The following is a 25,139-nucleotide window of genomic DNA, read 5'->3' as shown; positions in this document are numbered from 1 at the left end:
CCTACAATAGCCTTAGACATTTTCATATTAGCAAAACTCAGGATGAAAATTTACCATTTTCAGTGCCAAGTCTCCTAGGCCTCATGGTTTAAGACTCAAAGCACAGTGTCTGTCCAAAGTAAGTAAGTCTGACAATTTAAGTTTGATGTCACAGCCCTGGAAGGCCTCTAAGAGGCTTTTGTATATCAGGCTCTTTTCTAGGATTTTGGGACTTTTTCAGACAATTCTTTAAGCCAAAAATACCTTAGTGGATCCAACATTATAAGAATTGGTTTCAATAACCTGGTCCCACAAACACTCTGACAGATTCCAGACGCATTTATGTTAAAGACCATGTGAAACCAGAATAAAAATCAACATGAGTGTGACAAAGATAAACAAAACTGTATAATTTAAGAAAATGGCCCTATGACGTGACACCATTATTCAGCAATGTTGTGGAGTGTGTGTGTGTGTCTCAGTTTATATACACACACAGATGTGTATAGGTTTGTGGCTGCCAGTGTGTGCATGGTATGTGAGGTTTTATCATATGAAATATTAAATATTTGGACATTTTTTAATAAGGTAGGTGGCCTAAAAGTAACCTAGGTGACTCAGGCCAGCATCATGTCCAAGTTAGTTTTGTGTGGAGAGATTATAGGGGTCAGCAAGGAGGTTCCTAATAAAAATATACATATATACACATATGTATATAATTATATATCATCTTATATATTCTGATATGTATAATATATAGTTGTTGAAGACCAAAATTATGATAGCATCAGTGGTTCCAGATACAGAAGCCATTGTAAAGAATAATAATAATAATAAAAAAATGCCAAGAGGATTAACTTTATATAGAGAAGAAAAGAAAGCGTCGAATGTAAAAATGTGAGATTTGGATTCTAACCCTCCAGGAAAAACGGTGGTGATATTCCTGCTATAAAAAGGAAAATCAGGGAGACATTCCAAGATATTGAGAAAAAGCTCTAATTCGGTTGTCATCATGAGGCAATGAGATGGCACAGTGTCTGGAAAGCAGTGGGGCTCAAAATCACACCGGAACGCGGGGAGAGGACGGAGCTGTAGAATCCCCCGGGTGACTAAAGAGGGAAAGATGCCGCAAGAAGCCAGGAGAACGAGAACGCAGGTCCGAGGGAGAATGTGCAAAGGGAAAAGGCAAACAAGAGACAAAGAGACGAAACAAAGAACAAGAAGAGAGATTAAAATGCGAACGAGATGGAAAAGAGGAGGATATTTTTTTTCCCAGGAGGAGAATGGTGAATTCGATTTCCTTAAATGGGGCAGGGGGAGTCAGGTGAGGGTGACCACACACACATCTGTGCACTTGTGAGTGTGAGTGTGGGTGTGGGGGGGGGAAGGGGACCGGGGTGGGCTGGGGGGGCAACGTGAGAGTCAACGTTCCCTTAAAGCGTTGAGCATGTGCTGAGTTTCTCAGAACAGCACAGGTAACTCTGCCCCACCTTTACCCACCAGCAGCTCATCTCCACTATTCTGAATACTAGAGTATTTCATTTATCTCTGTTTTCTTAAAATATATCTCGAATCGTTGTCGAGCAGGCGGAAGCAGGCTCAGGAGACGAGGTGCGTCTGTGGGCGCGTCGTGTTTGAGGGTCATGTGTGCATGGGCACGGTGTGTCTTATTTTGTGTGTCTGCTGCCTGTGAGGGGTGGCGAAGGATTGGCTGCAAGGCAGTCGATGTGGCTGAAGTTGGCAGTAAAAAACCCATGAAAGGCAGAGGTAGCGAAGCTTTCCTCTCAAGTGCAATTCGTATAGAAATGGCAAAAAGACGGGTGTTTAAACTCAGCGTGTGCAGCACAGTCTCTCTTTTTCCAATGGCGCTGGGCACGTTCCCGCTCTGCATCGGGGTGTCTGTCACCTGCCGGTAGCTTAGTGATGTGATGCCATGGGAAGCTAGTCGTTCGATGAGTTACATTTTTAAGTCAAATTCACACACACACACACACACACACACACACACACACACACACACATATATAAAGAGGAGGTTTGAAAAGCGATACAAATATTAACTGTGCGGAGCCCTAGGTTTCTAATTTGTAAACTGGGAGCATTTAGATCTAACTTTGTATCTCTGAAGAATGTCCTTAGGGTTAGAGACCATTTAAATGTAGCTCAAACAAAAGCTGGGAGATATATATATATATAAATATACCAGTCATTCAATATCTAACAGCTAATAGAAAAGTTTGTGATAAAATCAGAGAATTTGGTTTTTCTTTTTACCCCTTATTTTTCTCTTCTTTATCAAATATCTTCAAACATATCTGAAAATCAACATTCTCTATATACCATAAATTGTATACTTCCTGAATAAACGAAACTCTTTTCATCTCAAATTCTAATCTCCAAATTATCTTGTCAGTGGCTTAGGCAGCTCATTTGGGCTCTTTAAAAAGAGGAAGAGTTAAGGGAATGTTTTTTAATTTTGAAAAATGTGATTATTATAAAAGTGCAAAAGTCTTAGAAGATGTTCATAAAATTAAAAACAACTTGAGATAAGTTAGAGAAATATTATATTGAAAACATAAAAAGTGTAGTAAGCACAAACACTTCAACATTAGAAAGAGAAAGAAAGAATGAAAGAATAAAAGAGGAGGAAAGTAAAAAGGAAGGAAGGGTGGAAGGAAGAAACAGAGAAACAAAAGAAGGAAGGAAGGAAGAAAAGGGAAGGAGGGAGGGAGGGAGGGAGGGAGGGAGGAAGGAAGGAAGGAAGGAAGGAAGGAAGGAAGGAAGGAAGGAAGGAAGGAAGGAAGGAAAGAAAAAAATTGGAGAGGGTGAAAGAGGCCTTTTAAGGGATAGGAGTTCTATGGACCAGAGCTGAAAATAAAGTACTGAAAATCATCATGTACTTGCTTTTTCTCCTGATGGGGTGTGGCTGCTAAAATAATCGGTCTCTAGAAACTGATCCTAAACAGGGTAAAATTTGCAAGGGAACAAAGCTTCTTGTTTCCTCAATTTGTATTTTATTGCCAGGAGCTCATCTTCAAATAAAGCCCCATTTTAGAGTCAATTGTTATAAAATTGTTTCATCACCTGCCAATGATTAGCAAACATCACAAGTATTTGTGTATGGAAAGAGCATAGCGAAACACAAAACGATAGTTTGTAAGCAAGTAAGCAACGGTAATCACTGCTGACTTGGCTCAACTAATAGTTTCTCTTTCCTTTGTCCACAGAACCGAAAGTCAGCTGCAAGCTAGGCCGGTCTGCATCCACGTCAGGTGTGCCCCCTCCGTCAGTTACTCCTCTCAGGCAAGCCAGTGACCTGCAACAGAGCCAGGTACCACCATCGTTAGCCAATCGTGATTGACTTCCTGTGATGCAACATGCCAAACGCTTCCCACCTCTGTCTGTCGTGTGTTGCTGTAGACAAGTTTTGCATTTGCTTTTACTTTTCTATGTGTGTATGGGTCGGGGGAATGAGTTGTGGCAGTCTGTGTTTTCATCCAAAAAGGAAAGTCTTTCTTCTCTGTGATTGGTGAAACTTTCTTTGCTGTTACCAAATTGTTTGTGTCTCTGATTTCCATCCTTCTGTAATATAAATGTAGCAAACCTGTACTGTATGTATTGGCTTAGTGGTTGCTTTTTAAAATTCTTTCTCTCTTCCATGTTTTGTGTACTTTTATACTGTCTCTGAAAATTTATCAACATTTGATAAATTTATCTACTTTGTTTTCTGTAGATTTCCTTTTGAATGTTTTGTCCACGACACCTGCACAGATGTCGTCAATGAATTTGTACATATCTTTTAGCCCTTTTCCTATTATACTGTAACATCCGTGGCCATTCGACTTTTATTTTTGTTTCGCTGGGAGCATGATTGTAAGACACTGTGGGTATCGATGTCCTTGTGAATATTCATATACCAGCCCATTTGGATTGAACTTGGCAGCTAGGCTTCTTTCTTACTTAGGTCATAAAGACAAATTGACCAACCAGACCATCGAGATATTTATCAAAAACTGTAGATTAATAAGGCAATCTTCAAATAAATGACTTTTCTCTCTTATACCAACAACATTAGAAATGTTCTCAGAAGGAGGATATAAGTGTTCATGCATGATAAATGAGATCTCTATTATCACGTGGAGAAAAGAGGCAAAAAATAAAGGTATAAACTAAAATATCATCTACTCCTTCACAGAACAGTATGTTCCTCTGACATTCATTTGGGTACATGGGTGTGTATGGGGAATTCAGTATGAGAAAACATCACTCCATATAAATGTCTATCGGTAACTCAGCCCAACAGGAATTCAATACCTTGACTTAGGTTGTGACACTTAATTGTTATTACTGTTAAGTATTATGGGTGTGAAGTCGGATGATATCATACTGGAGTGGTTTCTCTCTGCTTCCTAGCTTTAATCTTTGCATTCGTAAAACTCTTCTGAAATAGTAAATTAGTAAAACTAGTGAGGAGACCTCCACGGGAACTGTCCATTACTGATTAGCAAATTACATATTCATCAATTATTTAAAATGTCAAGCTATTTTAAAAGCATAACTCAGCAGAATAATTGCATTTTTTTTTCTAATGGGAGAAACAGTGCTTTTTAGTAATTCGGTCTGGCTTAAAAATGCACAGGATTTGATTTATGAATATGTGCGATGAGATGAGAGTCTCCTCAACTGTCATTTAGAATTTTTTGCGTCTTAATTAATGTTATATGACTTCATAACTAAACGTGTCTAGTTCAAACACTTTTTAGGTATAAAAGAAGTAGAAACAATAAGACAATGGATTAATAAATAAGACAATGAATTAATAATAACATTGCTAAGATTAACTGCCATCTTAGTTGATTAAAGCTATACTAAAAATATCACATTTACTAATTTTCAATGTTTAAAACATTGGATACAGAAACGAGAGACTTTTATCGAACTGGAAGAGGATTACAAGTTTATGTGCATTGTTATTACGTTACCCTCAGTAGCACAGAGAGGTTTTGTGTTCTTGGTTTTGTTTTGTTTTTCTTAATTATCCTTATAGTTGTTTCATCTTAAGCCTCTTTAACTCTCAGTAAAAGCAGGTTACTGGGCTAAACTTTGGAACAGAAATAAGGTAGACCTCTGTGCCTTTTCATTATCAACTCTCCTTTTCCCTGATTGGATATTCCTCCTTCTTCAAATCCCAGTAACATGAGGAAGCACCTCATGTTGCTTGTACATTGTTTGTTTCCTCTCTGAACAGCAGAAATTCTGGCACACAATAATATGAAGGACAGGCTGTCAGGGTTACAGATTAGAAGTCTGGCCTCTGAGTCTCTTTCCTGTGGCTTGTAACGGGTTGTAGTATTCTTGTAGCCCTGTATCTGGGAGCTAAAGTGTAAACGCGGTTCAGAAAAACCTTGCTCTACCTATGACTTCTCATTGAACAAAAGTCAATGAGAAGATCCTTTTCTCATCTAATTCCCATGCTTCTATCTGAGATGTCTTCTTCAAGTTACTACTAAGATAGCCCTGCTCTTACCCCAATAACCCAAGGCAATGGTGAAAGATATTTAAACATGTCGAATCTAAGTGAATGTTCATACACCAACGAGGATATGAGACACCTTGTGTTATCTGACAAACGAGCAAGTGGTCACCTCGGTCACGTTTTAAGCAGTTTTTCCAACACCAGGATTCCCCATAACTATTAAAACAGAATGCTTAATAACAGATTAATAGATTTCTCACTAGTCAAGCATATGATCTACTTAAAACAAACAAAAGTAAAAACTAACTCCTAAAATAATTCAAGCGGCGCCTGTCTACTGCAGAATCCGGCTTTGGGGAGGCGGTGCCATTGCAGTCACCTATGACTGCTGGCAGAGAAGGACCTGTGCTTTTGTTCAGGTTGTTCACATCCCATTTCTTTTTACTTCAAGCTATTTACTTACCACTTTGCATCATGCTTGGCTCTTTTGAGATGAGTAAATGGTAGGATGTGACATTATTTCAGCAAGGATGCACAGAGGGGACCGAAAGTGACTGACCCTAGCCCTTGAGAGCCCAGGCCAACAACAATTGACTTCTTCCAAGGAATCTAGAGACAATAGTTACTGACTGACCCTCACAGCAGTCCCAGGGCTCATGGCTCCTGGCCGTCACCATTTGTGTATAAGGAAAGATGAAGGTGATGTTTGCTTGGCTTTGAGTAACTACGGCAGGCACGAGACTTGTAGAAATCTATAATCTCACCTGACTAGAACTTCATAATATGTAAGAGAAAATGGGAAAGTAGTATGAGTTCTAAAACATTTGGGAATTTCCCCACAGTCATAATACTGTCTGAACCTCAAAGAGATGGAAAAGTTTTTTTTTCTTTATTAATTCTCTCCTGAACAAAGTAGACATGGGCCAATTAGGGGAAAGTGACATTTCCTTGGAATTTTATTGCAGTGTAGCTGCATATTTTGGCATTTGTCATAATTCAAATCTTTGGAAATTAGACTAAATGTCTATGCCTGCCACAAGAAAGCTATTTTCTTTTCTTGGTTATAAAAGTAAAACTGTATGGAAGTCATATATTGAACTTGGAACACATGTCACTTTCTCTTTTTTCTTCTGTAGTAAAGAAAGAGGTGCGAACTCTTTTTATAGACAGCAGGTGGTAGTCACATGACTCCCCAGCCCTTACCTCTGCATTGCCCCCCCTTTCCATCGGGGGTGGTGCCATCTGTGGTCCCACTGCACCAGGTGATAGACTGGTGGCTGATGCACGTGGCCTTGTGAAAGGCATGCTTCCTTTCCTTCGAGAATGGAGCAGCTAGAGCCTATGTCTACACAGAGAAGCACCAGCTCTCTGTGGAGAAATGTTGCCAAGACATGTTTATATTTGTTTGTCTGGGAAGGAAGGAGATGAGAGCCATCTAGTCTACTATACACACACGCACACTCTCTCTCTCTCTCGCTCTCACACACACACACTCATAAACTCTCACACAATATGCTTATGCCCACTCATACACACAAACTCACATACTCACACACACATGCTCATGACCATACTCATACACACTTAACATTTTTCAAATAACAGCTCCCCATGTCGAATCTGGGAATCCCACAGCTAACAGTGACTTGTGTTGGACCCAAACCTCCCTCACCTTCCCATTAGGGCTTATCATTTGAAATGGGATCATCTCTGTTTATCCTTGATTTTTGAGAAGGGGTAGAAGAAGGCCATGTGTAACTTCTTCTGGACATACATATACACATTCCGAAGTCTGACAGACCCAACTCTCCTTAGAAATCTTAAAGTTGCTGTGGAAACCAGTATCTCTTGTCCCATGCTCCCCATGTGCCATGAGAACTGCCTCCTCACTACCTGGGACGAGCCTCACCCAGGCTGGTCCCTTCCAGGCCCAACATGCTGTTATCCTGGTGCAAACACCACGTTCCTTCAACTTGCCCTTCAGGTTATGTCTCACATGATTATGTCTTTTGATGGCAGCTCTGTGGACTCTCTCTAAGCTCCTAACATCTCCTTCAGCTTGGAGCCCCTGCTGGGGTGTGATGAGGGCTTGCCCGTGCTGCCTGCTGACTAGAACTTGGCCTCTCTTCCTGTAGGCTCCGTGGCTGTGTCCACATGCCCGCAGCCAGCCAGCTTTCCTAGATAACGAGAGAATGTATTAGGGTGTCCATGGCCTGACACATGTCTGGAGTGTGTTTCTGGTCATGCCTGGATGCCCAAATTGTTTTCTGGATACAGAAAGAGAGAGAGAGAGAGAGAGAGAGAGAGAGAGAGAGAGAGAGCGCGCGCGTGCGCAAGCAAGAAAGCATCCAAAAATAGAGCTTAGGGATCAGTACATGCAAAGGGCTAAGACAGGTCTTAGGTGGATTCTGTGATAAGGACCATGGCTGGTGCAGAGGCTCACGTCCAATGCCCAGCACAGTATGTGACACCCAGCAATCTCTTGCTGACTTACTAAATATCTCTCTCAGTAAATGTCCCTCTCTATATAGCTTTGAAAAAAATGTTTATTTTCGCGCAGTCCGGGACTTCACTAAAGCAGAGAGATGATTTGATTTATCCACAGCTTCACTAAGAGGAGCACCAAGGCCACTGCTTTTTCTCAGGGGCCGTGTGAGCTCCAGGCTCTCATTTCACTTCCCAGGTAGTCAGGACGATTGTGCATAAAGCCTGGAGGAGCCTGGAGAGTGGTAGGAAGGCTGGAGACCGTGGGAGACTACCTATATTAACAGAAATACTCAAACGAGGTCATGGATGGGATTTCTAATTGCATCCACTCAGTGCCTGCCACATCTCTGAATAATGTAACCTTAATTTCACCTCCAATGCATAAAGTCAAGTAGAAAAATAAAAACAAATCCTAAGAATACAAAAATTTCAACAGTATGTTCTCCTTAGATTTCTCACACTGCCATTAATGTAGGTACGACCTGCTTAGCCAAGACTCTGCATGCTCACCCAGCCCTAAATCCTGTAGCTCTAGAACCATAGGTATTCTGGGGTTTCATCTGATTCATTGTATGAATGCTTCCCATCCAGAAGTTAACGTTGTGTGGTGGAGGGAGAACACAGGGCTAGGAAGAGGAAGGAGGGGAGCTTGCTGTGCCCTGACTTCACATGGTAAAGGGGCCCGTGTTCAAGTGCAGAGCTGAGTTTTCCTTGCTGTCGAGACCCCGGGATAGTTCAGGTCCTCCTCTCAGACCTGAAGCGAGAGAAGGCATTTGTACCTTCACACAGCAATTTCATCATATACTCAGGGTGGCATCATATGATGAGAATGAGGGGGAAAAAGCAGAAACAGAGCATGCAGCCAAATCAGCAAAAGCTGAACTCACTTTGTGGAAACGTAGCTTCCCACCACCACAGAGCTTTCTCCGAGCTTGGCAGTTGATGTTAAAATGACTGCTGTTTGTTTTGTTCTGTATACGAGTTAAGCCTGACATATATTTCTAAGTTGGTAAAACCCCAAAGGGGGTCATGGAGAACCCCACTAAATTCACAACGATGTCAGCGTCGCATTGGAGAAGGGTGTGCCTGTACTACCTTCAAGTTGTAAAATAAAGTGGTATGTTAATGAAGATTGTTACAAATACAATTATAGTTGCTTGTTAAAATAATATTTACCAAAGAGATTGGACGTAGCCCTGTGCCATATGGAATAAATTCATGTTACAAATAGGAATGTCAGTGGTTATATTGATTTATTGCCATGTATTATGGCATAGTCCCATTAAAATATTGCAAGTGCCAAAAAGAAAAAGAAAAAACAAATAAACGAAGCATTGTCTTATGTGTGCGCTCAACAGACCTGTCTGGCTGGTTTGCAAAACATTGAGGCTTTAGTACTTTGCGGGACTCTCTATAATTAGTGTTACAATTAAAGAAGAAATGAGATTTTGTTACTACCTTTAAATAACAGCTTAGTCCAGCAATATGTGTAATGAAATGTGGGTATTATTTGATTTGTACTTTCATATAAAGAATTCAGAATCTCAAATGGCCTCTTACAACTGACGACAGTATGGGCTGGGAAATGTTGACATATTATTTAGGCATCGTGAGCTAATTAGCTTTTGTATATTTCAAGTGGCAGAATATTTGTGGTCACCTTTTAAAGACCAGTTGTCTCATCACCAGTATTAATAACTCCAACACTGAGTGGAAATAAGCTAACCAAACCCACCCCTTGGCCCGCATTCCAGCCCCACACCCAATCACCTTGCCATCTGTCCCCTTAGAGTAGGTGGCAGAATGTAATAAACAGAAGGATGCTCTCTAAGAAGTCTTGGACAATTGACGGGTAAAAGTGGGGATGGGGGCACATGGTTCATGAGGGTGTCCTCCCTCTGACTTTGCCATCATCCCCAAACCTGTATGTGTCCCTTTCCTCAGCATCAGAGCTGTCAACCCGCCAGGGCCACAGATGAAAGTGTGACGTGGCTCATGTATGAACTCTAACGTTCTTTAACGTATGGAAGGGATAAAGTGTTCTCAAGTGGTCTTAGGTGAAGTCTGCACAGTGAAAACCACGTGCCATTTATTGTCACCTCTGATGTGTTGACTGTGTGCCAGGCCTGCCGATAGCTTCCCTACATCGTTGCAGGTGGACCCTCTACGGTCCTGCCCTGTGGGCCCTGTCATTGTCCCACATTACAACTCAAGATTCTGAAATGGGGTGACGTGCCTTGTCCAAGTCATGTGCCTGTTAAATGGTCAATACCAACCTGAGATTCAGAGGGAGTCAGCCGCCTATTAGAATGCTTGCTTCACCAGTTAGTAGATGTGTGACCTTGAATACCCTGTTCAATTTTCAGAGTCTGTTTTCCTATCTGTAAAATGGGGGCGGTGTCATCTGCCTCACATGGTTGTCACTGAGGACGAATGAGATCACCTGTGTACCTGAAGTCCTAGATAGACCTTACCTGCTAGAAAAGTCATAATTTCCTCTCCTTTCCTTTCTAGCTTTTCCTTCTTCCAAAAATTCATCTTTCCTACTTGCTAGAAAATCCTGAATGGGAGAATCATTTACTCAGTGGTGCCCCAAAGGGGTTGGGCACAGTAGGGTGGGCCCGCCCACCCTGTATCACTGACCTCATGTGGAACTGTTAGTGTTCAGTATGAATAAAAAGCAGACAGATTTTCAGTCCATTTATTACTGACTTAAAATTCTCTAGACAGTGCATCTCCTTATTTCCATCATCTGAGAGAGATTGGTTCCCTCCTCCTTGGCGCCCTTGATATGATGATAATTTTTCTTCTTCTCCAAATAGGAAATTAACTGCTCAGTTATTTACCATATAATAGGGATCCTGTATCTGGCACGTGTTCTTACCTTGTAGGGCTCATGTGTGGCTTGGAAGAAAAGCAAGTAGAAATAACCTAAGGGTATCATTTCAACAATGCCACCTGCTGCCTAACGCTGCTGACTCTCCTATTTGAGTCAGAGTATGAACAAACACAACAAAAACGTTAAGGCTACACAGGAGGCTGTTACCTGCTATGCTCAGGGCAGAAGATGGGGGAGACCCGGGGCAAGTTTTTAACAGCTTCAGCATTTACCTCAAGCTTCCTCGAGTCACCATTTTAAATACCTTGCATTCCATTATGCACGCGTAACCCACAAGCACGTCCACGATAACTTTATATCCCGTCATATTGATTTAACTTTTTTGGTTTCGTTTTTCATTTCTCTTTTTCCTTTTAACAAAGACGGCGTTGAGGATAATGCATTCTAAATTGTTATGTAAAGTCGAGGCCTGAATTTTAACAACATTAAGTCTGCCGAGGGAATGCATGACAATATATGGATATCAATTGGCGCTGCTTTGTATGTCTTAAGCAGTCGCAGTCAATGGAACATATATTTTCAAAAATCTTCCGAGCCCTCATTTAGTCCTCTTTAAATGCCAGGAGGAGTCTAGTTTACTGAACTAACAATGACACAAATGCTTCTGGGAAAGAGAAGCTACAGATTTGAACTCCACTTACTGCCGCAGTTTATTCCATGTGTTTTCTAGCAGATTCTTTAAAGTTGCCAATTCCATGTCGATTTTTATTAAACGATTAGAAAATAGAGACTTTGGGAGGCGGTGGAAATATTTAGCAGCTGGATTCATTCCAGATGTCAGTATAGTCGAGAATGAAGCTCCGCCTCGAAGTCGAGAGGTCAAGGTATCAGTCGATTGCTGTAGATCTTGTTTGAGTGGTACCCGGATCCCTATTATGGAAGCATTAAAGGTGATCACACCGTTTGAGAGTTGAATGCCACGGTCTTGTTCTGCTCAGAGGAAGCCCATGAATCCTTCTCCATCACAGGCTGTGCCCATCGAAATCAATGCTGAACTCTCACTTGGGGAAGGTAGCGTAACATTAGGCGGACACATAGCACCATCTAGTGTCTGAAGTGCACTTTGCCATCTGTACTTGGATTTTCAAAATAATTAAATCTAACAAAACTGCTTTATGACAGAAAAGGAATGCTGCTTGGGATAATAAGAATAATGCTTATAGAAACCGAGGGAAAATGTGTTTTATAACATTTGTTTTGAATCTTTTTCATTACTTTATTATTCTTGCAATTTTAGATTGTCTAACTTTTGAATATATCTTTCTATACTTTGGGGAGTGGGGAAATAAGTCACGGCCAGTGATCTCGGAAGGTTATGCATTATTTATGATTCGATACAACTATTTTCTTTAGGATTTATGACATCTCCTCTGCCTTGTGATTCCCTAAATCCAACCTGAGCCTTCAGAAAAGGAGACCATTATCCCTATTTTACAGACTGAAAAGAAAACTAGCAGAGAAACCTTGACTGCTGAATGGAAAATTTCCTTCTTTATCGCTTTTGTTTGCTGTTAACATGCTTGAAACATATCACTTAAGATTTTTTCCTGAAAAGAGCTGTCCCCCTAACTAGTGGATAAATTTACCCTCAGCTTCAGTTACACGTGGGTCGGGAAGAAACGCTTACAGTATATTATTGGCTCAGAGTAACACTCCACTCCCCTCAGAATAAAAAATACATTGACACTGTGAGTGCCTTACTCGAGAAGTCCTAGAGACCTTTAGTTTCTCCACCCAGCTTACCTGCTGGACAAATCCTTGCTCTCTACTCCATGTTGCAAGTAAGCATTAGTCTTCAGGTTGAAAGTAGCATCCTCAGATAAAGCAGATTTCTAACATGGATTTTGTCCAGGGGTTATGATATGCTTGGCGTAGTGTTTAGAACTCTATGTTATCTATTTTTTCCTCATAGTCTACATATGCAGGAATATTCCCCCAATTTCACTGATGAGAAAACTAAGGCCAGAGGGTGTGTTACTTGTCTGATAACTAGAAAGTGGCTCTCTGGATGTGAGGTGTAAGCCCCGTCGTCCTGTCCACCTCTGGTTTATTTTCTACCTGAAATAGCTCTATCTCTGAATTTGGTTTCTCCATAGAATTCACCTCCCTTCACTTTCATTCCTCCATTCATTTTACTAGTCTTTGATTTTCTAGGTCTTGCCTTTTAACTTTTCTAGATTCAAAGCTACACAGCAGAGGGTCAAGTTCAGCTAAGACTTCAGCTGAGCAAGGTGTCACCTAAGATCAGACTCTCCAAGGGTGAGAGAGGTTGGGAAGGTAACTCCTGGAAGGAAGGCAGATGTCATTCGCTGGGTGCGTCATTCTCTTGTGGACCATTCTAGGGTTGTGAGAAGTCAGCCAAGGAGCCGTGTGTGTGTGCGCGCACACACATGCACACAGGCACATACACGTGAGTATGTGTACATGTGTGAGAACATAAACATTTCAGCATATCTAACTCCTTCCATGTTCTGAAAAGAAAAGACACCTACACCTACACACACACACACACACACACACACACACACACACACACACACACACATTCATATCAGCCTCTAGAGGACTGGTGAAGATTTAACCAACGATACACGAAACACAAATAATGAATTCACCAAGATTTATCCAACTTCTGGGAATCCGCAGCAACCCTATGAACAGAAACTCTAAAGGAAAAAAACAAAAAACAAAAAAAACCATGCTGTCACTTCCAAACCTTTGTTTTCTAAAGTAAATGCTGCATGAGAGCCAGTTAATAATCTCTGGTTGTCAGTGACTTTGACAGGGATGGCATTTGGACTTTGGAATGGTGCATTCAATTATTTTCTTCCCGGAAAATTAGAAAGTTATTGGAAGGACCAAAAAGTGTCGAGAGTTATCTTACCCAGACCAGACGACTTTGCAATTGAAAGGGGTAGAGGCTTCTAGAGAAGCCAAAAGGGTCAAAGTCACTTATCATTCAGGATACAACCTAGGAAGGAACCCAAACCAAGCTGTCACTTGTCTGATGAAAACCTAAAGAATGAACAGGGACCCCGTGGAGAAGTCTTGCATTTATGGTCCCCTTCCCCAGGCCTCCTGCCATTTCCAGGCATTTCGATTTCTACATCCGTATGAAACGAGATCATGACTATGAAAGCATATTTTAAATAGAATGTTTAAATGCTTTTTTTTTCGGTGATTTATTTATTTAACGTGTAAACGTTTTGAGCAAGGACGTATAATAAGGCACTGTGTCACACCTCTAAGAATCAAGGTACATCAAGGACATAAAACAAACCCAGGACAGGAGGGCAGAAGAGAGGGCCACCAGGGACACTCCTGCAGCTTTAGGGTATGGCTTCTCTTGGATCCAAATGTGTCTAGCAAGGTGAGCATAAAGCTTTATGATAAGCTCAGAGTCTCTCGCCCTTTTCCCAATCCAATCTACAGCCTCCCACTCCATCCCCCAGTCATCCTCCATGCCAACAGGACAGTGCTAAGTGTTGACTCCTCCATTTAAAATCCCATGGGTATGTGCATAGTATACAGGTGAGAAAGAGACTGCTTCGCTCGGATTTCAAGGCCACATGAGCTGGCCTGGCCTTCCCGCTCAGCTTTACTATCCAGCACCCCATCTACTGCACGTCTGAGCACCCACAGACCCTCTGTGGTTCTTTCCCTCATTCAAATCCCCCAGGGATGCCACCAGAATTTCCGTAACAGTCACTTCTTCTTGGAACACCTTCCTGGCTCTGGGACCCTGATAAACTCTTACTAACCTTTCAAGTCAGGGTTCAAGGGTGTTCTCCCCATTGGCGAGGCCATCCCAAGCCTCCCGAGCACGTCTCCCTTCTGCCCACCGCCTCTGCATTTTGTACTTCCTGAACATAGCCGTAAATAATCTTATTTTTGTATCGAAGGAGATTATCATCTGAGGGATGTGACCTGGTTTTCTGTTATTCAGAAACGCAGCCTGGGAAAAGGTCAGGTTAGATAAATTCCTTTACCGTCAGAGTTTTTAATTTGCAGATGTGTATTGAAAATTGCAAAGAGGAGGCTGTGACATGTCATGCTTCTCTAATGTGTTTGACCACAGAATTCCTTCTTTCATTCTTTCAAGGAGCGTCTCTTTCGACTTCAGCGGTGCACACTATAAATGTTTGCATCAGATCGTCGGCTCTTTGAGGGCTGGGTTGTGTATTTTCACCTTGGAGATCTCTGGCCGTCTTTGTGCAGATTGAGTGAATAATTTAATTAATGCTCAAGGTGGAAACAGATAAGCATCTCATTGTAAAACTGTTATAATCATTTGCAGAAGCTTTTGGGCCCCTGACAGGTGGCTCTGCACATAGTCATCACATATGCTACCTAGCTAGTTAATTAACTAGTTTTGCCAGCTGAGGGGAGAGGTGAGAGGCAAATGTTAAGAGAATTGAAATGCAGGTGCCACCGAGAAAGGTACACAGTGACAGCGATTCATGATTCACGCCGAAAGGGAAATGAGTTTAATAAAAAAGAGGAATGAATATAATAATAATAATCGATTTTTTTAAAAGAAAAAGAAAAGCTTTATTAAAAGGAGGAGGAATAGGGTATCATGGAGAGACCACTTTAGAAAGATAAACTTTGATGATGCAGTTCTATATTTAGGACAAAACGTAAACTGAGACTGGAGGAAACTAAGCCCTTTCCAGTCCCGAAGAGGACAACGCAGCCCTCTCCCCATAAACAGGTCGACATCTCACTGCATCTTTAAAAATAACGTGGAGCTTATGTAAGACGTCCAGTCGCTCATCGCTGGACGCCAGCCTTAGTGTGGGCTCATCGTTTGGGATTCCGACCTGTGTGGGGTTTTGCCTCACACCCCCCAGCGATTCTCCAGCCGGCTGTCCGACCACATCACTCAGTTCCCACACTCTTCCCGGAGCCCGCGACAGACCCCACGGGTTAGGGGCTCCATTCGTGAGACTGTCCCCACTTCAGATGAGAATCTAATGTCCAGGCTGTCACCTGGGCTTCTGACCAAATGCCTACCCATCCGTGGTTCCCAGGACTCGCCTTTCCTTGGGTTCGGTTATTTGCTAGGGAGGCTCCTGGAGCTTGAGAGTGTTTTACCTCCTAGACCACGGGTGTGTTGTAACTCAGGAGCAGCCCGATGGAAGAGTTGCACAGGGCGAGGTGTGGGTGGGGGGCCTGGGGCCCTGCCCTCGAGGCACCCACTCTCCCAGGGTCTCCACCTGTTCACCCTGAAGGAAGCGGGTTTCAATGGAGGTTCCACTACAGAATCAGGACCCACCAGATTATTGGCTCTGGGTGACTAAACTCAATGCCCCTCCCCTCCCCTCCCCTGAGGTCAGGGTGGGAGGGACTGAAAGTTTCAACCTTCCGGTCACTTGCTTGGCTCCTTGGGCAACCAGCCCCACCCCTAGGCACCTTCCAAGGGTCGCTCATTAACATAACAAAAGACACTTTTTATAACTTTCCTCACAGAAAATTCTGAGGGTTTTAGGGGCCCCGTGCAAGAAGTGAAGAGGACCAAGTACATTTTTCTTCTTATAAATCGTAATATCACAGTCTATACGTATTCTACTTAACTTCATTTAGATTTTCTCTTTACAAAATTTTGCATAAGGTTATGAACACGAAACACTTCATTTTTCTCTCTTGCTTTCTCTTTCTTTCTTTCTTTCTTTTTTTTTTAACTGTTTTGTCCCAGATTTGTTGGGCAGTTCCCCCAAACACAGAAGAACTTGTCCCTTGGGTAACTCAGCACTGGTTACACACCCACAGGATTTCTAAAACAATTCCTATAGCCAAATTTAAATGCAAAGGCGAAAAGCTAAACATTATTTAAAAAAAAAAAAGAGGTGTGAAAAGTCTCAGTGACAAAGAGAGCTTTTTGCTACTACAATATATTGTATTTAAAGAAAGTGCTTCCACGCTAAGCTGCCTGTGGTCTCAAAATGAGTTACAGAAGGGACACTATTCTAAAACAACTCGTCAACTATATGATGAGTGAAGATTTGCCACAGCTGACAGTGAGGGCAGCGTCTCACCTTGTCCCACCTTCTTTAAAAGCAGGGAGAGGTAATATAGATCTCAGCAGCAGTCATATCGTTCAATATTCATCAAGGAGATGGAAAGAAATAAGGGGGAGGAGTCAGGCCAAGTTATCGTCTGGGCTGGAGTAGACCATACCATGCCTTCTCTTTCCTCCTCTTCCTGTCCATCATCTTTCCCCTCCCTGCTGTCTGCTCCTTGGGACTCCGGGTTGGTGTGGCTAGACCTGAGGAAATTGAAATATATGGCTATACGATTCACTGGAATATATGGCTAGGTGCAAACTTTTGATTGGTGATTTGATAACCTCGCATGCCACAGCTCTGCAAACAGTCATCTAGAATCTTGGCAAAAAGATAGGGTGGATAAAATGGATTTTGACTATTTTAGTGTATCCTTCTTTTTCCTCTCTGCTGTAAAATCACTTGCCTCACATAAAATTATCCAACCTTTGTTCCCCATGCCCCTGTGTAGATCAACACCTCTTGCACCACCAACCAAATACTAATAACTAACATGTGCAACCATTGTCTACACTTTGCAGTATTTAGCATTAGCACTTCAGAGTTTGCAAGTTGCTTCTTATATGCACTCGACAAACTCCATGTCTCCCCGATAAGCACCAGATTCCTGATAGATGCTCAATGTTTTATACAAACTCCTTAAGTACAGAGAAATTTCAGCCTAGTAAAGGACACACACATGCACTCAGAAGCACACACACGCTTGCAGTTAGTGTAATTTAAGAGGAGAGTACACAGAAGAGAGAAAGTAACTTGGTAAGTTTTGAGGGACTTCATTGAAGGTGGTCAAACAGGATTTTATAGAAGAGGAAGCGACATTTGACCAATGTTTTAACGAGAGGGCGAAAGGTCATCAGAGAAAGATGTAAGAAGACTTACAAGGGAGTAGGGAGTCTGAAACCATACAATTTAGGCAGAAATGCAAGCAATTTAGCATTGCAGTAGCAGTAACAAATGTTGAGGTTAGAAAAATTGAAAGAAAATCATAAGGGGATGCAAAGCAAATGGTAGAGCTCCTGGAGAATTAGGTACCATGACCATGATCATTGCTATCCCCATTTTACAAATAGGAAAATTGACCCAACTGAAATATCCAGCAGGAATCGGCTGAGGAGTTGTTTCTTTATGATTCAAACACTAATTACCTGCCCAGGGTCATCTCATTTAAACCTCAGGTGAAAATGGGAATTACTGACCTGAGGGGCCTGGATAGTTAGCATTACAAAAAAAAAAAAAGATAATCCCGAATAAATCTTTAGTTGGTAGAATATCTAAGAGCTTCTATTTGCTTGTTTGATTTTTTTTATTTTGAAAATTTTCCAATGACAGGAAAGTTGGAGATCTAGCACAACTGCGTGTGTGCACAGACAAATATGTTTTAATCATGGCACTTCATCTCTAAATATTTAAACCTGTACTTCCTAAGACCAAGGGCATCCTTCTAAACGACTGCACTCAAAAAGCAGCCAATCAAATTATAATGATCCAATAATACTGTCTCTTATAATGCCCATTTTCAAATCTCTACAAATCTCAACAAGTGCCTCTTCGATTAAAGACCATATATTACATTTAGTTCTTACAGTTTTAATCTCTTTCCAGCATATGTATTTCTCAGCCTCATTGATTTTTCAGGATGCTGAAATTTTCAGAGTCCAGAACAACCTGGGTTTGTTTTCAGATTAACCCTTAGTTTGATTTGTCCGACAGTTCCTTTGTGGTTGTATTCGAGTTAAATATTTTGAGCAAGAAGATTATGTGCAGAAGCTTTCAATTCAATTCACATGGTCCATAGTGTCTGTTTTACCCCTGGAGGATGATGTTTGATCACTTGCTAAAGGCTATTTCTCCACTATAAGGACTCTTTGTATGGAGAGGGAGGGCTGTCTTAAAGTCTGTCCACCACAGGATCAAACCAAGTCAGTAAACATATTATGTCTCTTGTATTTTCCTTAAAAAAAAAAAAAAAAAAAAATCTAATTTTGTTTTATCAATTTCTAAATAGATTTGGCATGACATTTTCTCTTGAGACCTGTAATCTTTCAAATTATAATCATTATTCTATTCTTGATGAGAAAACTGAAAAAGGTCAAGTGAAGTCTCAAGTTAGAAGTGGCGTGTCTGGGACTTGAACCCTTTTTCTCTAGTCACTCTAGATACAATGTCCTTTCCTGTGTAAGTCAGCTGCAATCCTCTGGGTATTTTAAGGCAAATACCTACTGCAAATGTGTATACTGCTCATCACCACTAGAGGGGAGAAGAGAACTAGAAATCTTCTGACAGTTTACCAAGTGCAATGCTGGGTGACGCTTACCCATGAATGAACAAGGGAAAATAAAAAGCCATTGTGTCCCAACTAGTGCCCCCCTTTTGTTTGTTAATTATAGATTTAAATAGAAATGGGTTAAATATGCACTGACTGCAGACATTATAGAATAAGATCGACAAATATAAATACCAACAAACCACAAATGAGTATATGGTCCCTATTTAATTTATAGTGAGGTTTTAGGCAAGAACATGCAGTTGGTTGTTCGTTTATAATATGTATTATCTACCTGCAAACATAAAACATGGTACACGCACTTATGGAATGGGTGTTAATTATTACCACTGTCCACGAATCTCTTTTCCTTTTTAGAGAAGAGACTGAAAGTCATTATGAGATGTGAATTTGGCATTTATTGTACTATGTTGTTGTAAAATTAAGGCTCCACAAATAAGTCTCTGCTTATTCCATATTTATCTACCACAAGTATGATATCATTACATTTAATTCATCCTTTAAAACCTCACTCCTCCCCCCCAAAAATATGGGGCAAAAAAAAGTTAACCTTTACACTAACTGAATATAAAAGCAAACCTCATCTAAAGACATAATTAGAAGCCTACATTCTTAATTACCCAAAGTAACAACAATAATAAAACAGTATGATTGATTATTATTCTACTATTCATTTAGGGGAAATTCCATATTTAGTTAAAAACAAACAAACAAACAAACAAAAAACAGCACAACCTTCACAGACTTCTCACATCAACCTTACCAAAACAGATATCCAGGATGTACCAGGGAGTCAGTGTAGTTATGTAAATAAAAAATAAAAAATTAACTTTAGTTCTGTCCCATAGTCTGATGACGTGCAAAGGGTAAATTACTAGACACTATTATTAAAAAAAAAAAATCTCTTCTTGTTAAAACCAGTTTGAGCATCATCTGTGAGGAGGGTTGGGCTAGTGTGAAAATGTACGGAGGTCGAAGGGCGCAGGGATTCACCTGCGTGAGGCGAAGCTGAAGCATTCTTTGAATGACCATCTTCGCTTTGCACACTTCGGCCCATTAAACACAGCCTTTGCTCTGAGCAGTGGGCTAAAGATTTGTGGAAAGATTTATGGATGGGCCATGATGGATTCTTCTGACCAAAACCATTTCATTTGATCTTGCTATCGTTCCCTCTTTGTGACTTTACTGAGGTACACAGGCGCCAAGGAATAAAGGCTAGAGACCATCTGGTTCTCATCTCAGGGGAAGAGGCAGGTTTCACTGGAGGAAATGGGTGCACGCTGCTCTATAAGGTATTTTTATTAGACCTGAGAGTGAAATCCTGGAATGCTTCACTGGGGAGGGTCATGAAACCTTTCCTTTGGAGACTTTTAAAACCACAGTAGATTTCCAAATTTGGGGAGGTGATATCAGTGTGGCTCTGCCTGAGGCCAGGGAAGGGCCGTCGGTGAGTCTTAAAAGTCTTTATAAATAGTTCTATAGGAATTGTTTAAAAGATCCTTATAAATTAATCGTCTTAACTGTAGTATGTAAGGCCTCCTATTACCACTAGGGGGAGCTATCGACTTAGTTTAGCCCATCCTGGGAAAGTGCTTTCAGTATTTTTCAGTATTCAGTATTTTTCAGTATTCTCTAAAAATCTTACTATAGGCTTTCAGCAGTCATTTTGGGAACAGCAAATAATAATTCAAAAAATTTTTTGACTATGTTTTGGAATGGCAGAGATCTGGATAAAAGTCAATTTTCCTAAAATGCATTTGCACTACTGACAATCATTTCTTTAGAAAAATAAATAGGAGCTTTGGATTACTGCTACGAATCAATAGCAAACTCCTTTTTCTCCAGGCACTGATAGGAGATAGATGCATTTGTGAATCAAATTAATGTCTTATGCAATGGCCATGTAAGCCTTTTGGTAATAGAATTCTGGTTCTTGTGAGCAATTAGTAGACATGAAGGGTAGTTAGGAAGCTCAGTTTCCTTTGAGAAATGCTACATGGAGAGACAAGGACAGTTTGGGACACCAGCAATATAACCTCCTATTTATTTTTCCTTGTCAGGGAGGGTGAAAGTGCCAAAGGAATCTCCAGCCATCTCCAGTCCCCCAAACAGAGGACAGGGTAGTGAGTACTTACTACCCACAATCCTCTCTTTCCCCCTTCATCTTGGACATTATGACAAAGCAGAAGCTCTCTTCCTGAACTGAACTGAAGTGCACAAAGTCGCCCATTGCCGTGTGATGAGTAGAGGGCCCGCTCAAGGCTGAGGAAGTCGGGAGAAGCCGCAAAGCTCAGGGTCTTAGTTTTCCTGAATTGCGACCAGTAGAGTTTCGGCATCGAGCTTTGTGCTCTGAGAGCGCCTGGGTAGAGAGACATAAAAGTAAATGAAAAAACTTCCATCTTTCCTAGCAAGACTTTGATGAGGAGCTGTGTCTTGAGGGAAGTGTAACTTGCACAGAGTTTGGGGCTTTGAATATGTATTAGGTTGCGGTGTATGGATTTGGGAGTTTAAAAAGCATCTGACATGTCGCGTTAAGAAGGGCTATATTTTCTGGTGTTTGCAAATGAGATGCTTTGTGAAGTTAACACAAAAATAGTCTTGAGAGTTTATTAGTACCTCTCAAGAAATTTATTTTCCTTTATCTAAAAGCTTTGGTGGAAGGTGAAGAAGGTTAGTCCATTTGTAGCAATTGGCAGAAAGTTATCTGTGTTCACGTCGGCTCCTTGGGGCTGTTACTGCTGAGCATGCAGAGGGCCGCCGTGAGTTAAGATGTGATCGTGATTCTTGGAGAAACTAGGGATGTGCATCAGCGTGAATCAGAACAGGGGTGGAATGGAAAGCCACCCTCAGTCCGGGAGCCCTGTCCTGGGACCGTGACACCTGACTTGTCATTGCTCTGTTGAATTTTCTTTCTTTATTTGAGGTCAGGTGATCCCTCCATAGTGGATTTTCATCAGTTAAAAAGTGGAACAGGTGGTGTCTCCTGTATTCCAAATCTGATCTCTTTGCGGATTCTCCCAGGAGCAATATGTTGAGAAAAATCAGAGGTGGTATTTAGTCCGAGTGGGAGTACCCTGAAGAGTTTTTGATGTTTGCCAAGGTCACGGGTTCACTGGGGTTCAGAGAACAAGAACAGGGGGTATAATCTGGGAGTTGTATTTCTAATAACATACTGATTATGTATGTAGGTTATGTTTCAGCAAAGTGAGGAGCGAAACTCTAGTCTTAAGTATTAAAAGGAGAGAAATGATGAGATTCTTAATTTCTACAGTAAAACAAATGATGATCTGTTACTAGCTTCTCAAATCATTTGATAAGGTACGATTTTTTTCAAAACCCCATAGATTACATTAATGATTTTCATTACTCTTGTTTACTAATGATGAAAGGGTTTCAGTTGCTCTTCTTGTACTAATAAATTCTCAAGAACTTAGAACAAGTTAATGGCTTCCATCTTCGAAGGCCAAGTTCTTTTGGAACTTTTTCTAAAATTTCATGGGAAAGAAGCAACCTTTCCTTCGGTTTGTAGGATTTTATGAAAGAGGGTAAAAATAAAGCCTATTTGTTTTAAGAGAATAGTATATTTTTTGACTTGCAAGGTAAGGTGTGTGATGTAAGTTTGGGGGGCCCAGAGAAATCCAGTGGGAGCACACTCATTTATGAAATGCATCACTCGTGACCATGGTGAGATGTGCAGATGTGCAGAAACTCTGGGTTCAGTCCTAGCTCTCCCTGCTGAGTTCCATGGACAAATTATTTAACCTCTCTGACTCAGGTGCCTTATCTGAAAAATAGTAGTAATTAAGATGAGCTGTAATTAGAGTCCTGAAGAGTATAGGATAATGGTAATTTATGATAAAATGGGTTTGACAACATCGTCAGTTTTGTTATCATTTTTCAATCCTCGAAGGACAATGAATAAATTATTTTATTCCTATTCTAGCTAAGGGAAAGATCTTAAATATATTGTATGAGAAACTTGGCAAGTATGTTCAGGGAAAAAATGTAGCTTAACAAGTATGGACATAATTACAAATTGCTTTAAGAGGCATGTTCTCATTTTGGAGGAATGCTTTAAAAAAGCAAGCACTTTATTTCAGGGGGAAAAAGGGTGGAAAAGAAAATATGAATAACACTGTATGATTTGAAATCATGATCTTAGAAAAAATAAAACTGGTAAGTGAGATGTTTTTGCTAGTTATGTGTTACAGAGAGTGCCTTAGCGTTTTCTTGCAGTTTTGTTTACAATGTTCATTGGAGAGTTTGGTAATTATTTTGAATGAAAGTAATTCTATTTGCCATAAATATAACTTCAAACGATATTTAGATAATGCAAACACGTTGTTAGTAACATTTTCATTTTCAGAGTGAGGTTTTTAATGGTTGTAATGTCTTTTCCAAATCAATTTTATTATTTACTTTCATCTTCTAATTTGAGAGAATCCTTTGGCGAAATGGAAGATGGCAGGTTGTCAAATCAACCAGCGTTGGCTTCAAACTTCCTGTCCCTTCACCGCCTGGCTCTGATGCCCCAGTTTCCTCACCTGTAATATAGACACATTCGCAACTACCCTCATAAATATAAACCGAGACATGAGACGAGACGATTTGTAGGGTAGTGAGGACAGTATTAACGCACCGCGCTGTGCGGTTCAGCCCTCGGCCTCCCCGCTCCTCGTGCAAATCCCTGCACACGCAGTGAGCGTCTGGGTTCCTCACTGCAGCCCCTCGCGTGCTCTGACACTTCCCGCCAGAATGTCGGTGGAAACCTCTTAAACGTCGTCTGGATGAAGTCTGACCCAAGAGGTCTTTTCCTTGTTAACTAAAGACATGTCTGGCAGAGAATAAAGTGTTGCTCAAGTCCTGGTCTGTGGAAGGAAGTCTAGATCCTGCCTTGGAAGAGAGTTCAATACGAGTAGATGAGTGTAGAGTTCATGCTTGGGCTTCATCGCATCTGCAAGAAGTGTTCGCCATTAATTCTTAGCCTTCGCCTTAATATACATGTCGACTATGGCATTGTTTCTTACACAATTCTACTGACAATAATTTGCACTTTTTTTCTAGAGTTTCGTACTCAGTTTTCTCAAGAAGTTCTTTTTTTTTTTTAATTCAAGGAATTTTACGGTGAACATAAATTTTTAAAAAAGACAGCATCTTATATTTATATAACTATTATAAGGACATACTATATGTCATTAATGTCACACGATCATATTTCGATAGAGACTAGTATTTCTATTTTATAAAATGAAATGCTGAAATAGCCATAACTCCCCCGATGTCCCTTCCACTGCAGTTATATTCCCTGACAATTGGAAATGGACTAGTGGCTGTTAGAAGGCTGGGTTTGTTTTGTAATTCTGAAACCACATATTCATAACATGATGTAAAGAGATCATCTAACCACTGACATCATGTGGCAACCATAATTAGATATGTATCCCTCCATAGACGTCTTTTTAAAGATAAGATGTAAGTAAGTTATTGGGAAATATTCTAATCCACCCCATCCTAGGTCTGGCTCTAGACAAAAGAAAAATTAGTTAAAACATAGGTTGTCCAATAGCCGTATACTTCCTGTATTTGCTTTTTACATTTGTGATTGTATATTAAGTGTATAACAGAGCTACTGTAATAGATACAACCCAAAATTTTAGTGTTTTTTTTTCCCCTTAAAAAAATGTTTCTTAGTCACACAGCTCTAACAGGGGTGTTCCTAGGTGATGGCTGTTCCTGGTCCCCTCCCAGCCTGTGGCTCTGTCATTCTTGAGAACATCTGAGCTTTCTGTTGAATCTGCTATCTCAGGCTGACAAGTGGGGGGTGGGGGAAAAGAGAGAGCATCACATCTGAAAGATTTTGTCTGTCCTGAGAGAGACACAGTTCGAATTTAGCCCTGTGTAACTGGAGAGTAGTAGGTCCTCAATAAATGATTATTGTAGACATAAATG

At 40.9% G+C, this 25,139-nt stretch overlaps 1 protein-coding gene across 6 annotated transcripts in view; it reads left to right on the top strand.

Annotated features, from left to right (window-relative positions):
• NYAP2 (neuronal tyrosine-phosphorylated phosphoinositide-3-kinase adaptor 2) overlaps nt 1–25,139 on the top strand; it is a 233,521-nt gene that overhangs the window by 186,111 nt on the left and 22,271 nt on the right. For all 6 annotated transcript variants that reach the window (XM_016118879.2, XM_016118878.2, XM_016118881.2 and 3 more), the window contains one exon: nt 3,207–3,310. In XM_016118879.2, coding sequence (XP_015974365.1) covers nt 3,207–3,310 — 104 coding nt within the window. The remainder of the gene's footprint in view (nt 1–3,206; nt 3,311–25,139) is intronic.

Source organism: Rousettus aegyptiacus, unplaced genomic scaffold (genome assembly GCF_014176215.1).
Source record: "Rousettus aegyptiacus isolate mRouAeg1 unplaced genomic scaffold, mRouAeg1.p scaffold_m13_p_2, whole genome shotgun sequence".
NCBI classification, from domain to species: domain Eukaryota; kingdom Metazoa; phylum Chordata; class Mammalia; order Chiroptera; family Pteropodidae; genus Rousettus; species Rousettus aegyptiacus.
Note: the sequence above shows the minus strand (reverse complement) of the source record. Positions and strands in the feature narration are given on the sequence as shown.